This window comes from Palaemon carinicauda, chromosome 34, assembly GCF_036898095.1.
Source record: "Palaemon carinicauda isolate YSFRI2023 chromosome 34, ASM3689809v2, whole genome shotgun sequence".
Classification (NCBI taxonomy): domain Eukaryota; kingdom Metazoa; phylum Arthropoda; class Malacostraca; order Decapoda; family Palaemonidae; genus Palaemon; species Palaemon carinicauda.
In genome coordinates, this window is record NC_090758.1 from 48,192,944 (window position 1) to 48,207,943 (window position 15,000).

At 32.9% G+C, this 15,000-nt stretch overlaps 1 protein-coding gene across 1 annotated transcript in view; it reads right to left on the reverse strand.

Annotated features, from left to right (window-relative positions):
- LOC137626892 (uncharacterized) overlaps positions 1-15,000 on the reverse strand; it is a 24,314-nt gene that overhangs the window by 1,465 nt on the left and 7,849 nt on the right. The window contains exons 3-6 of the mRNA XM_068357877.1: positions 13,056-13,238; positions 12,508-12,666; positions 11,639-12,276; positions 2,510-2,687 (exon numbers count right to left, since the gene is read on the reverse strand). Coding sequence (XP_068213978.1) covers positions 2,510-2,687; positions 11,639-12,276; positions 12,508-12,666; positions 13,056-13,238 — 1,158 coding nt within the window. The remainder of the gene's footprint in view (positions 1-2,509; positions 2,688-11,638; positions 12,277-12,507; positions 12,667-13,055; positions 13,239-15,000) is intronic.

Below are 15,000 nucleotides of genomic sequence, written 5' to 3' on the forward strand. Positions count from 1 at the left end.
TAATAATAATAATAATAATAATAATAATAATAATAATAATAACAATAATAATAATAATAATAATAATAATAATAATAATCATAATTATTATCATTATTATCATTATTAGTTGTTGTATTTCTAGAAATATTACTAATGGTTAGATTTCAATAACAGCAGCAGCAATACTATCAGCATTAGAAGTAATCATGATATCAAATTCATCCTTTAGAAATATCCCACTAAAAGCCATTAAAATCCCGTCATCCCTCCAACCACAAGTAACATCGCCTAAAGAATATCTTAAAATCGTACAAATTTCCCTTTGTCACCGAAAAAAAAAGTTTACTTACTGACTGACTGTAGCAGCGGGCGATATGACAAGGTAATTGAGGCAGGCGGCTCCCGTGCCGTGACCCATGACCGTGACCTGACCTGGGTCACCCCCGAAGCGGACGATGTTCTCTTGAACCCAGTGCAAGGCAGCCAGCTGGTCCATCAGGCCGTAGTTAGCTACGGTTGGGCGACTCAGTGGGTCAGTGTTCGCGTTGTAAAAACCTGGGGTAGATTAAGTAAGAATTGAAGAGCTCAGATATTGATGTATGTATGTATCTGTATATTATAATTTTACACATTTAGACGTGTTTTTCATATTCATATTCAAATAAGCCATATATTATACTTCTCATTATATCTGGATTCTCTTTACTATGGGATCAGAGACCCAAGGGAGAATCTGCCTTAAGATAATAGCCTCTGATCAGCCGGGGAATCGAACTCGGCCTAAGAAACTGAGGTTTCATCGACTTAGTAATTTACCCATGAAGAGCTGCTAAGTCAATGGATCCTCAGTTCCTTAAGCCCAGGTTCAAACTCTCATGCACAACCAGAAGTTATTATCTTTGAATGGATTCTCCTTTGGGTGTCTGATCCAGGCAAAAAATAATTCAAACATTAGGGGGAGTATAATTTATGGCCTCTATGAATAAATAAATGAATATTTACATGTATATATATACATAGAAATATATATATATATATATATATATATGTTGATATATATATATATATATATATATAATTATTTATTTATCTATCTATCTATCTATCTATCTATTTATCTTTATATATATATATATATATATATATATACATATATATATATATATATATATATGTTTATATACATATATATACATATGTATATATATACATATATATATATATATATATATATGTATATATATATATATATATATATATGTATATATATACTATATTTTTATTAGGCAATTAATGTGACATATCTAACAATTATATTCCTTACAACTGCTACTAATTGGTCTAGTTAACGGAAGACCATGAGCAACCCTTTAGCCTAACAACTTCAATCTAAGTGATGTACCAATCAACAAATAAAAAAAATATGTATATTTTCATTCTCGTATATTTCAACATAAAGGGTAATATGTTAATTGCTGGTAACCTGTTAAAATTTTAATCACCAGTTTAAGAAAAATTTCTTAATTGTAGCATCTATTTGCAGCCCTTGACTCAAATAAAAGGAAAAGAAAAACTTTCTTGTCTTGAAGGCAAAAGACAAAACCATGCCTTTGGTCTTGAAAGCTTTTTTCTTTCTTTTTCGTGTCCTTTTTCTATAGGTTCTGTCTTTTGTAAAGGTTCCAAGACGTAATTCCTGTGTGTTTTGAAATGGTTGATTCACTGTCTGTGTCTCTCTTTCCAGGAAACAAGAAGAAGAAGTTTATCATAGGGGACTTTACCATATCCCAGTCTTCTTCATCTTGCTGCCAGGGATTCCTTTAGAGTCGACAGGATTATAAAGATTGTAGTTATGGTCTTTTCTATTTCGAACATTTATCTTTGGAAAAATATTTCATAACCATTGATCGTTTTTTGTCAATAAAACATATATAAGATTCAACTATGTATAATACAATAATATCGTAGAGGAAAAATCTATATTTAGAATTTATGAATATATGCGATATGAAGTATCATTTTCTTAGAGAGGGAAGTTTTTGAATAATAGGATTTCAAAGGAAATAAATATGTATTTCCTCCAAAATGATTACTTAACAAAAATATACAAGTTAACTGGCCAAAAATATACATCATTACTTGCCAAAGAATATACAATAACATTACTTTCAAAGAATATATAACCTAAATTATCAAGAATATCCATGTGCCTTACTTACCAAGAATATACAACCTTACTTACCAAAAATTATAACTTCACTTACCAAGTCAACAACATTACCTAACAAGTCACAAACTTTAATTGCCAAAAATATATAACCTTCTTACTAAGAATATACGACATTACTTACTAAGAATATACAATCTTACTCAGAAAGAATATACAATCTTACTCAGAAAGAATATACAACCTCACTTACTAAGAATATACAAACTTGCTTACCAAGAATATACAACCTTATTTACTAAGAATATATAAATTGCTGACCAAGAATGTACAACTTTACTTGCTAAGAATATACAACCTTACTTAGAAAGACTACCCAGGAACCTCCCATACCCAGAATGCCCAGAAGATAGTTGAGAGTCACCACAATGACCTTGCCCAGAGCTGCCAGAACTGATCCGTCGTAGAGACTTGAAGATCCCCACTCAAACGACTCTCCGTGGATGAAGACGGACCACTGGATAGGCCGTGATAGCTGCATCTGCAAGGTAAGAAGCAGGCCAGTTAGGAGTGGTACTCGGATCTAGCAAATGGGGTTTGAGGGCTGCAAAATGATACAAAAATGATTTTAGCAGGCTACATCTGCAAAATATTTGGGACTGTAGTCATTCTACCATCATAGGTTTAGAGAGAAATAGATATTCTTACGAAGCTGGTCTAATATGAGAGTAAATCATTTTATTCATTGGCTACCTCTAGCGTCGTAGTAGCCAATGAAAAATTCGCTTCCTCCCTGACTAAGCTAGGATTGCCATATATAAGGACGCAGCTCTCATCGTTTCCAGCACTCAAGCCTGAGGAAGGGAGACAGCACTCCCGAGACGCGTAGCTTGTTCTCTGTATACTTTTACCTGAATTGTGAATTTTACCTGAATTGTGAATCTCACCTAATTTGTGAATTTTATATTACCACTTTGACTCGCCAAATTATTCCTGGATTTGACTACCCACCATTAAAGATGAATTTTGCTCAGTTACTGGCTGTATGCAGTAGTCTTGAACACAAGATAATTAGAGCCATCGAGAAATCGGAGTATAAGATCAATGCAACTGAGGCAGTCATTATTTTCAACAAAACTTGCCTGAAAGAGGGTCTACAACCGAAATAATAATAATAATAATAATAATAATAATAATAATGAAAACTATGATAATAATAATAATAATAATAATAATAATAATAATAATAATAATAATAATAATAATAATAATAATAATAAGGAAAACTATAATAATAATAATAATAATAATAATAATAATAATGAAAACTATAATAATAATAATAATAATACTAATAATAATTTTAATAATAATAATAATAATGAAAACTATAATAATAATAATAATAATAATAATAATAATAATAATAATAATAATAATAATAATAATAATAATAATAATAATAATAATAACTATTTCTAGTCAGAATTTCAGAAAATCATAAATAATTGTACCAAAAAGAATTGTGATATACCTATACATTTTTTATTTGAATCAATCCGTAGTGAATAAGAATAAAAAATATATTTTCAACTTTGGTATAAAAATATCAAGGAATTTTTTCAATAAACCTGAATTTAAAATTGTATCAAATATGAAAGAATATTATAAAAAAAAAAAGTCAGTTGTTTTTGATTCAGATTTTTTTTAATTTCTTTTAATGAAACAATGATTAAGAGTTTTAGTTTCGGGGAATATCCTGAAGCCTTTTCGGTCCCTTGTTTTTATGTTGGTAACTCGGGTTTTCATAAAGAGAATGAAGTCAAAAGAAAAGAAAGCATAAATTCATAGACACAGATAAATAAATACACCCAAACACACATACACACATACACACACACACCCATATATATATATATATATATATATGCATATATATAGAATATATATATATTATATATATATATATATATATATATATATATGTATATATATATATATATATATATGAAATTCACGATTAAATATGAAAAAAAAATCATGTTTGTGTATGTATTACAATTGTTCTGAAAAGTGGTCAAGGCAATATGATTTGCAGCTATGGAAAACCTTTTGTTTGATATTTTGAAAAAAATGCTCACTATGTTATTAAGAAAATTTTATTCCGATATACTGTCTACTAAGTACTTATTTATTCGCCTATCATTTAATGATATTAGTCATCATAATATTTTATAGTTTGGGTAATTGCCAATTAAATATCAGTAAGATACATTACAAACAGCCATTTCTCTCTCTCTCTCTCTCTCTCTCTCTCTCTCTCTCTCTCTCTCTCTCTCTCCACGAAGCACACAGACTTAAAGACGAACGAACAATCAAACAATGTCCTTCCTTTCTTTGTTCTCATTAGTATGTCATTTTATTTGTTCATAGTAATATAATTACAAAGATTCTTCGGAAAATATTCGCTCAATGTTTTTTAAACCTATAATTTTCTTAAATATAGCACATTGTAAATAATGGGTATTTTTTATTTTCCATAGATTATATTATCTGAATTTCTATTAACTTCATACAAAATTCCATCATCGTGAAATACAGATGTATAGAATATATTTTAGTAAGCATTTGATATATTGTATTGCCTCAGTTGTTATAAAATTCTATCTAGAAATATTATTTAAGTGTTCTAAACCAATAATTTATGCAAGACTAGAATTTCAAAAACACCAAAATCAGGCTTATTACAAATATATACAAACTAATTTTTCCATTCTTATTATTCAAAGTTGATAAAGCCCGCTTAACCTTTGACCTAACTTCAGCTTAATTACCAGACAGATTACGTGAGAGAGAGAGAGCCTTACGTTGTTGCCTTATTCTATGTTTGGGTTTCCCCAGGTCCCACAGTGTGAGGCACCTCGTATATCCACCAGAGAGTTGCTAATACATCTTCCGGTGTATTTTGCATCTTCCAGTCTTGGATGGTCTGGGATGCATCTTAGGTATTTATCGAGCTTATTTTTAAACACATCTACGCTCACTCCTGATATGTTTCTTAGATGAGCTGGCAACACATAAATATGGTCGCTGCGTTATCGATGCTGGTGCGTAGTGGATTAATGTCCTGTGCGCATTCCTTAGCTTTCCTGGTATAGTTTTTGGCACTATTAATCTACCTCGGCTTGCTCTTTCTGATATTTTTAGCTTCATGATGTTTCCAGTAATTCCTTCTATTTGCTTCCATGCTTGTATCATCATGTAGCGTTCTCTTCTCCTTTCTAGACTGTATAGTTTTAAAAATTGCAGTCAAGATCCTTAACTTCTACTATTATAGCAGTATAGGACCTTTGTACACTCTATTTGTGCAATATCCTTTTGGTAGTGTGGGTACTATAGCCCATTGTAGTACTCGAGTGTACTACGTACATAATTTTGTAAAGAATAATCATGTGTTCAGCTTTTCTTGTTTTAAAGTGTCTGAATAACATTCCCATTTTTGCTTTACATTTAGCCAACAGGGTTGCTATTTGGTCATTGCATAACATATTCCTATTTAACATTACACCAAGGTCTTTACTTGCTTCCTTGTTTGCGATTGTCTCGTTTTTAGGTCCCTTGTATGCCTATACCATTCCTTCTCTGTTTCCATAATTTATCGATTCAAATTTATCGGAGTTTAAAACCATCCTATTTATCTCTGCCCATTCATATATTTTGTTTAGATCTCTTAGTAGTGAGTTCCTATCGTCATCACAAGTAATTTCTCTACTTATTCTTGTGTCATCGGTGAGACTTCTCAATACAGAGTTTTTAACATCAGAGTCTATGTCTGAGATCACAATAACAAACATCAGTGCAGCTAATACCGTACCTTGTGGCATGCCAGATATTACCTGATCTTCATCTGATTTCTCGTCATTTGCAACCACTATCTGTTTTCTGTTTTGCAGGAATTCTTTTACCCATTTTCCTATCTTTCCCACAATTTTATGATTTCTCATTTTTTTCTCTAATATATTATGGACTACCTTGTCAAAAGCTTTTGCAAAATCTAGATAGATCACATCTGTGTCTTTTTCAGTTATCATATTTTGTATATGTTTCAATAGTGTGCTATTAGCTGGGTTTGTGTACTTTTTCAATGCAAAAAACCGTGTTGACCTATATTGAACAAATTATTTTTAACCAAATGATTCATTATTTTCTTTTTTATCACCCACACATACACTTTCATATGTGATGTAAGACTAAGAGGTCTATAATTGCTTGCCTCTAGTCTTAATCCACTTTTGAAAATAGGGGTTATATAAAGTAATTTATGTTTAACATATATCTCACTCATATCTACACTTTGTCTTAGCAGTATTGCAAGCGGCTTCGCAATAGTATGTGCAGTTTTTTTCTTTTAACAAAATCGCTGGCACTCCATCTGGTCCGCCTGCCAATCGATTTTTAATTTCGCTTATAGCATTGACAATATCTGCTCTATTAATATCTATATCCGTTAGATATTCAACATTTTCTTCTCTCATTTCTGTTTCATTATTCTCATTCGAAATTCTTGGCGTGAACTCACTCTTATATTTTTCTGCTAATGTGTTGCATATTTCCTTTTTTTTATTCGTTAACCGTCCTTCAATTCTTGTAGGGCCTATTTCTAATCTCCCTTTATTCATCTGTTTTGCATAGGAGTAAAGTACTTTGGGTTATTTTTTTTTTATATTTTGAAGTGCCCTTTCTTCTAAGTCCATTTTTTAATTTTCTTTCGATTGTATACTCATTTGTTCTGCATTTTCTACCTTACTTTTGATTTTTATCGTTTTCCATACATTTTTTTTCTTTTGCAAGATTTTTCTTCCACTTCTTAATTTACTGAAATAACATCCTTCTGTCTCTTGGCATGCATGTCTGTTGTTTATTGTTTTTCTTAGGTACATATTTTTCAACAATATTCTCCAGCATTTTGTACATTATGTCTGTATTTACCTGTATATTATTACTTACGAATAAATTTTTCCATTCTTTGTTCAGTTCTTCATTCATTTTTGACCATTTTATATTCTTACTATAAAAATTATATTTTCCATATCCTTCCCAACATTTTGTGCTTTGATTAGGTCTGCCATCACTTGCTTTGGAATGGACTATTAATTCTATGACATTGTGGTCTGAAATTCCCGTGTTATACACTTTTATTTCTTTAACATAATTTCCCTCATTCACAAATACTAAATCTAAGACATTTTCCTGTCTTGTTGGAATGTGGTTTATTTGTTGCATGAAATGTTCTAATAGCATATCTTGAAGCTTTTCAAATTGCCTCCTATCGTCTGCGGTACTAATACTCTCTTTTTTGTATGTATATATACAACCACTTTCTTTTATCCATTCTTTCCAGTCCACGAAAGGAAAGTTAAAATCTGAGGATAGGAGTATATTCCAATCTTTATGGTTTCTACATATATCATCTATTTTTTCTATTATTATGTCAAACTCCTTAGTATTTGGGGGTCTGTAAACTATAATATTCACTAGTTCTTCAAATTCAAAATCTACCGCAATCAATTCACATTCTGTGTTGCTGTATCTTTCACAGACTTCCTTGATTTATGTCTCTTACATATATTGCGGTTCCCACTTAATTCCTATTTCTTCTTCTTCTTGTTCTTCTTCTTCTTCTTCTTCTTCTTCTTCTTCTTCTTCTTCTTCTTCTTCTTCTTCTTCTTCTTCTTCTTCTTCTTCAACTATTTGCAGATTTAGTCTCGACTTAATTATATTTTCTATCCAGACTAAGCAGCAGAATACCTTTGTATCTTTATTTTTTATTTTTTGCTGTATTTCAGCACATGTAGGGTGTGTTGGAACATGACAGGCATCGCATTTCCTAATCAGTTGTTGAGGATTATTAATGGAATACCATATCTTACATGTATTAAGAGAGAGAGAGAGAGAGAGAGAGAGAGAGAGAGAGAGAGAGAGAGAGAGGTAATAGGTTTTTTAATTAATAGATTATTAATTCTCTTATCACAATGATAAGTATAAGAAAAAAATGTCTAGGTTGAGAGAGAGAGAGAGAGAGAGAGAGAGAGAGAGAGAGAGAGCGCTTCTTAATTGTTGAATGCAATAAAACAACATTTAACTTATATCACATTGTAATTTCTTACAGAGTTACATCGAATAATGTATTCTTAATATACCATGATATTAAAGTTCTGATTGCATAAGATTTCACTTGTTTGAGATATACTGATTGTGGTGGCCTATTGGAAACGTCTTTGCTTGGTAATAGCCAGACGGGGGTCGAGTTCCGCTTAAAGTCGTTACTTCCATTGCCTGGCCCTCCCTTGCCCTCCCTGTTCCTGGCTTGGGTGCTGATCATATATGTATATATGTTTAGTCTCTAGGGCATTGTCCTTAGCCTCTGCCATTCGTGAGTGGTGTTTGAACCTTTATAGCAACAGTATTTGAGTGAATGTAATTCGTTGGGACTGGAGTAAACTTTACTATTACTTGGTAAATAGATTTTATTCGTGGGAAAAGTGTTTATTTTGGTCTGAAATACGATAATAGGAAGATAGTTTTAGGATTTAGGATATATGATTTATTGTTATCATGCCAGGAATGAAGCCCTTTGGGAAATGGACAGAGGGTTGGGTTTAGTCTTAGGGTAAGCTAAGGACATAACATTGGTAAGGTTACAACTAATAGGTCAGGTTAGGTGGGGAACCTTTGGATATATGGTGTTCTTGTGTTTGTTTACATTTCAAGTGTTGTTTCCAGTCATAACTTCAAAATGTTTAACACCAGGTCTGTCCTAATGAACTATAAAGGGTCACAGTATAGATGATTGTAGACGTGTTTATTTGGAGAAGCAATAGGCCTATCATCTTTGGAAGGGTAACAGATCAGATTTGACATGGAACAACTATACTCAGCTTCGAGATTTTGCTCAGAGAGTTTATACTTCAACTGAAATGGAGTACAATTTAACCATAAAAGAAACCCTATCTGGTACAACTCAGGAACATAAATGGTAGTCTACCCTTAAATCTACACTCTTTGGTGTAGATGCAACAGTTCCTCCTTTACTTAAACCAGATGGTTCAGTCACTCACTGTCCAAAGGAAAAGGCAACCCTGTTGGCTGATGTTTTTGACAATAAACAGAGTAATGAAAAACTTTAACTTCCTCATTCCTGTTTTCCTGAGGCTAAACTAACTAGTTTAGCTTTTCGATCTCGTGAGATTAAAGCTCTGTTGATGGACCTTGATGCTTATGGAGGTGTAGACCCAAATGGCATTTTTCCTTTGTTTTTTATAAAAACAGCGGATTTCTTAGCTCCAAAGTTATCTGTTATTTTGCGCAAGCTAACAAGAAGAGGAGCTTTTAGCACTTGTTGGAGAATTGGTGATGTTAATCCTCTATGTAAATGTGTTTGTGGTAGCTCAAGTCCTACTGATTACCGCCCAATTTCCAAAACTCCCATATTATCTAAAGTATTTGAACGTCTTCTGGCAAAACGTCTTAATAGGTTTGCTGAAGGTAATCATCTACTCCCTAGTTTGCAGTTTGGTTTTCGTAAAGGCCTTGGAGCATATGATGCTCTTCTTACAATCTCCAATGCTGTACAGAAATCCCTTAATTGTGGTCAGGAAGTTCGTATGATTGGCCTTGATATTAATGCTGCCTTTGACTGTGTTAATCATGAGGCCCTTGTTTTCAAACTGAAACAGTTGGGAGTGGGTGGGTCGTTTCTTAGCATCATTATTGATTTTTTAAGTAATAGATCTCAAAGTGTTGTTGTTGATGGGCACCATAGTGAGTATAGGAATGTGATATCTGGTGTTGCACGGGGTAGTGTTCTTGGCCCATTACTTTTCATACTATATACACATGACATGTGGTTTGGCCTAGAAAACAAGCTTGTTGCATATGCAGATGCTGCTACTCACTTTGCATCAATTCCATCCCCTGAATGTAGATCTGGGGTTGGTGAATCCCTTAATATAGATTTAGCTAAAATTAGTGCATGGTGCAAATTATGGAGTATGAAGTTGAATCCTAATAAAACTCAAAGTATGATTGTAAGTAGGTCAAGGACGGTGGCTCCTCAACATCCGGATCTCAGTATTGATAATGTTTCTTTAAATTTGTATGACTCTTAAAATTTTAGATGTGATTCTTGACAGCAAATTTACTTTTGAAAAACACATTAGGTCTGTGTCTTCTTCAATTGCACAAAAAAAAAATGGCTTATTGAGGAAGTCTTTTAAGATTTTCGGTGATCAATCTATTCTGAAGATGTGTTTTAATTCTTTCATTCTTCCTTGTTTTGAGTATTGTTCTCCTGTCTGGTGTTCAGCTGCTGATTCCCATCTTAATTTGTTGGACAGAAACTTGCAGTCTATTAAATTTCTTATTCCTTATCTAGATATTAATCTTTGGCACCGCTGTTCAATTAGTTCATTATGCATGTTGCATAAGATTTTTCATAACTCTGACCATCCCTTACATTAAGATCTCCCTAAACAATTCTGTCCTGTTTGTGATACTAGGCAGGTAGTTAATTATAATAGCCAGGTCTTCTCCATAATAAGGCTCAATACTATACAGTATTCTAGAAGTTTTATTCCAGCTGTTACCAAGTTGTGGGATGATCTTCCTATTCCAGTATTTGAATCAGTGAAACTTCAAAAGCTCAAAGTTGGAGCAAATGTTTTTATGTTGAGCAGGCTGACATGAGTCTTTTTTATAGTTTATATATGACATATCTGTTTTTGACGTTGTTACTGTTTGAATGATTTATTGTTAATTTATTCTCATCATTTATTTATTTCCATATTTCCTTTCCTAACTGAGCAATTTTTCCCTATTGGAGCCCTTGGGCTTATAGAATCTTGCTTTTCTAATTAGGGTTGTAGCTTAGCTAGTAATAATAATAATAATAATAATAATAATAATAATAATAATGATAATAATAATAATAATAATAATAATAATAATAATAATAATTTTCACCCATATCACTGCTAATTTCACTAATATTTAGATTTTGTAGTCCAATGGAAGTATAGTAAAGTCTTGAAAACCATATAATATAATTTCTTTTTCCTTTTCATATATAGTTTGTTTTCAGTTTCATAAGTTACCTCATTCACACACACACACACACACACACACATATATATATATATATATATATGTGTGTGTGTGTGTGTGTGTATGTATATACATATGTATATGTATGCATATATAAACAGTATATATATATATATATATATATATACATATATGTGTGTGTGTGTGTAAAACTCAAATATATGTGGGTATCTCTTTGTTTGTTTATATATTTATGTTATTTAATAATCATTAGATATTCTAATTCTATTTTCTTACAATCACTCTTGGAAAGGAGAAATCTCTTCAAAATACGAAAGATGAAATAAGCATAAAGAGAAATCCAAAGCTTCGATCCAGTACAGATCACACCTTGAGTATCCAAAGATTAATCTTGGTGATGAGCTGATCATCCAGGTCATCGTATCCAGTGTTCCACATAAAACCTTGTTTAATCACTTGACCTTTATCGTTGTACACTATTTCGTATTCCCCGTTAAGGTCACAGGAATCCAAGTTGTCATAGAAGAATGACTTGCAGGTAGTGTTTGGATAGAAGGATCTTGGGCGCTCCTGGAAAGGTGCATTCCAGAAATTACCAGCCTTTCCCCCTGTGTACTTCCCTACACTGAGTTTGCCTTCTATCAGCTCCACCGAATCGAAGTCCGCCGAAGCGTTCTGGCCTGACTGGTATGAGAGCTCTATGCGAAGCTTCACTGGGATTCTTGGAGTGGATGCCACGGCTATGTCAGTTTCCCCTGGAAGCCACAATGCCTCCCACTCGTTGTAACATGTCTTCTTCACTCTTCTCAGGTCTTTGTCCCATAGGGTGATGGAGCCGTTGTATCCACCTGGAATGTCCCAGCAGAAACTCAAACACTCATTGCATAGTTCGCCTGAGCAGTGGGGTCGACCGCAGTCTTGGCACGAATGTTGTTTGAGACATTTCGCGAAGCATGTTTCCGTAGTGTTGGTCTTGGCGTGGGATAGGACCTCATAGTAGATTAGACCTGTTTGAGTAGAAAAGATGTAGGAAAGGCTGCTGCCATACTCTATGTTTAATTCAAATTTAGGTCAATCACACATTGGACATTCACTTGATATATAAGAATTCTTTCTGTAGTCTGTAAAAGACTCAAAGTTCAGCAGTGCTAGGGTTCTTCATATTGTATATGAAAATTGTGTAATAGCAATTATAGAAAAGATAATAGTAGTATAAGGGTATAGCCCAATGGCCTTACCATCGCGTCTTGTTAGTATGTTATCCATACTTATGCACCGGTCAAGACGAGACAAGTGACACCGGCGCTTACTAGGCTCCATTAGAAAGGAAAAACAGCCATTGATGTTTACACACCGTCTACCACACTCTAACACTGCATCTAGTCCTGAGGCAGGGTCTAAAATAGAAAAAGAATACACTTGTTATGTATACATCAGAGTGAGCCGGTGTCGTCCAGCACTGGCACAGTCGGATGACAAAATTTATTCAAATGCTTATGGGTCGTTGCTAATAGATATATCATGTTTTATTAAAATCTTGCTCATTTCTTTTATAACTTTTCATTATGTGTCCCATAGATTTGTAACTTTATACTAATAAAACAAGATTAATAACATGATGAAATATTCATGCACACACATAAAGTATACTTGTGCATATATACATATATACAGTATATGTATATATATATATATATATATATATATATTTATATATATACCTAACAAGCTCTGAAACAAACCACATATTAATCATATCTACGTAAATAAGGAAGGTTGAACGTACATGATATAATATCATGCCGCACCAGTAAGTTATTTCGGTTGATCACATCACTAGGCATGACTTCCTTATACTCAACTCCTGTTGTGATGAAGAATCCTTTGGTAGACTCAGAGAGCGCCCATGGGTGCTTGGAGGACCAAAAGGACGCGCAGATTGCGCAGAGAAGATGCGCATTTTTAGTTCCTGGAGATGAAATAATATGAGTGTTTTTATTGGGTTGTTTTAAAATGTCTTTTCTGAGAGATGAGTTGCTGCTAGGAAGTTCATGGATAGTTCATTTAATTATTTCTTATTAGTGATGGAATTATATAAATGGCCGATAAGTCTGGTAGGCTTAAGACAATCTAAAAACGAAATGAGAAATCTGAGATGAACGTTCTCGGTTAATTGGTTTAAAACATTGTTTGAGATTATTTTATGATCTGATACAAGTGGAGATTTATTAACAATTCTGTTCTCTAACAATAATTATGATTATTACTACTTGACTTATCGTAATTGTTTTTGTCACTATTTTTTCTGAGATATGTAATAAGACTACATTCTAATTGATAAGTTCAAAAAACGATTCTATTAACCAGTAACCAAAGAAATTTCCTTTATGGTTGTTTGAAAATGGTTTATGGATGCTGAATTTAGAGGTTCTTTCATGATTGGTTATTATTGAATGGGTTTTTGAGAGCTGATATAAGGAAATCTACCTGATTGGATGGTTAGCCAAAAAAATCAGATTTCAATACAAATATCTTATTGCCTCTCTTGTACTTTGTTGTACTGTTTATTACATCCGTCAAGAAGGTTATGAAATCTAGTTGGTTTAGTTATTTCTTCATTTATTTGTCTGCTTTTCTGTCTGTCTGTGGATAGGATTACATCAATACTACTTGACCAATTTTGATGAAATTTTTACCACAGATAGATCATAGGTCAAGGACGATCCCATTAAATTTTGGAGATGATCCGGATCCGGATTCGAGATCCGGATTTGCATGTTTTTCACAAGGGGTGGGCACTGTCCGTAGACTTTAGTTAAAAGTTACAGTATATTCATCCACAGTCAGCATATGAAACGAGAAGGGATTTGTCCGTAGACTTGAGTAAAATATAGGCAATATTCTTGACGAAGGTCTGAAATCTGTGATTCATTTCTGTCCTTTCCAATTATTAGCCTTTTTGGTTTTCCCAAATGATCATTTTAGTTATGTTTTAACTCTATGACTTTTTTTTATTGTGATAAACATTAACTTTGGAAATGTTAAAATATAAGGGAATATTTGGACTTGGAGAGATATGAACAAGTAAGTCGAAATGATTATCTAATTTGATCGAGTTATCTCACATATTCACATCACTTTCTAAATCACTTAATTATCTAATACTCTAATTACCTATTGAATTATACCGTTTTATTCCCTAACAATTAGTTTTTTTAATTATTTAAGTCACATGTTCGCAGTCAATGAAAAATAGACTATCATTTTTGGATATTAAGATAAAAAGTGTTTTAAAAAGAATGAACAAATGGTTAGTAGATATACAAAAGACTAACATATACAAAATTTTTATAAAATATTGATAGATAAGAAATATAACTATATATTTCTTTGATATCTGTTTTATAACTCGATGTATAACACTTAAATTGTTATTTCTCTATTGAAAGGTTGTGGTAACCGATGTGGTAACGTCCCTGACTGGTGAACGCCACACTGGGGTTCGAGTTCCGCTTAAATTCGTTACTTCCTTTGGTCTCTGTAGCCTCACCATCTTTGTTAACTAAGGATGGGGGCCTTGGGGAAGCTTATATGTATATTTGCTAAGTCATCAGCTGCCATTGCCTGGCCCTCCTTGGTCCTAGCTTGTGTGGAGAGGGGGTTCGGTTGCTGATCGTATGTATATATGGTCAGTCTCTAAGGCATTGTCCTGCTTGATATGGGAATATCAC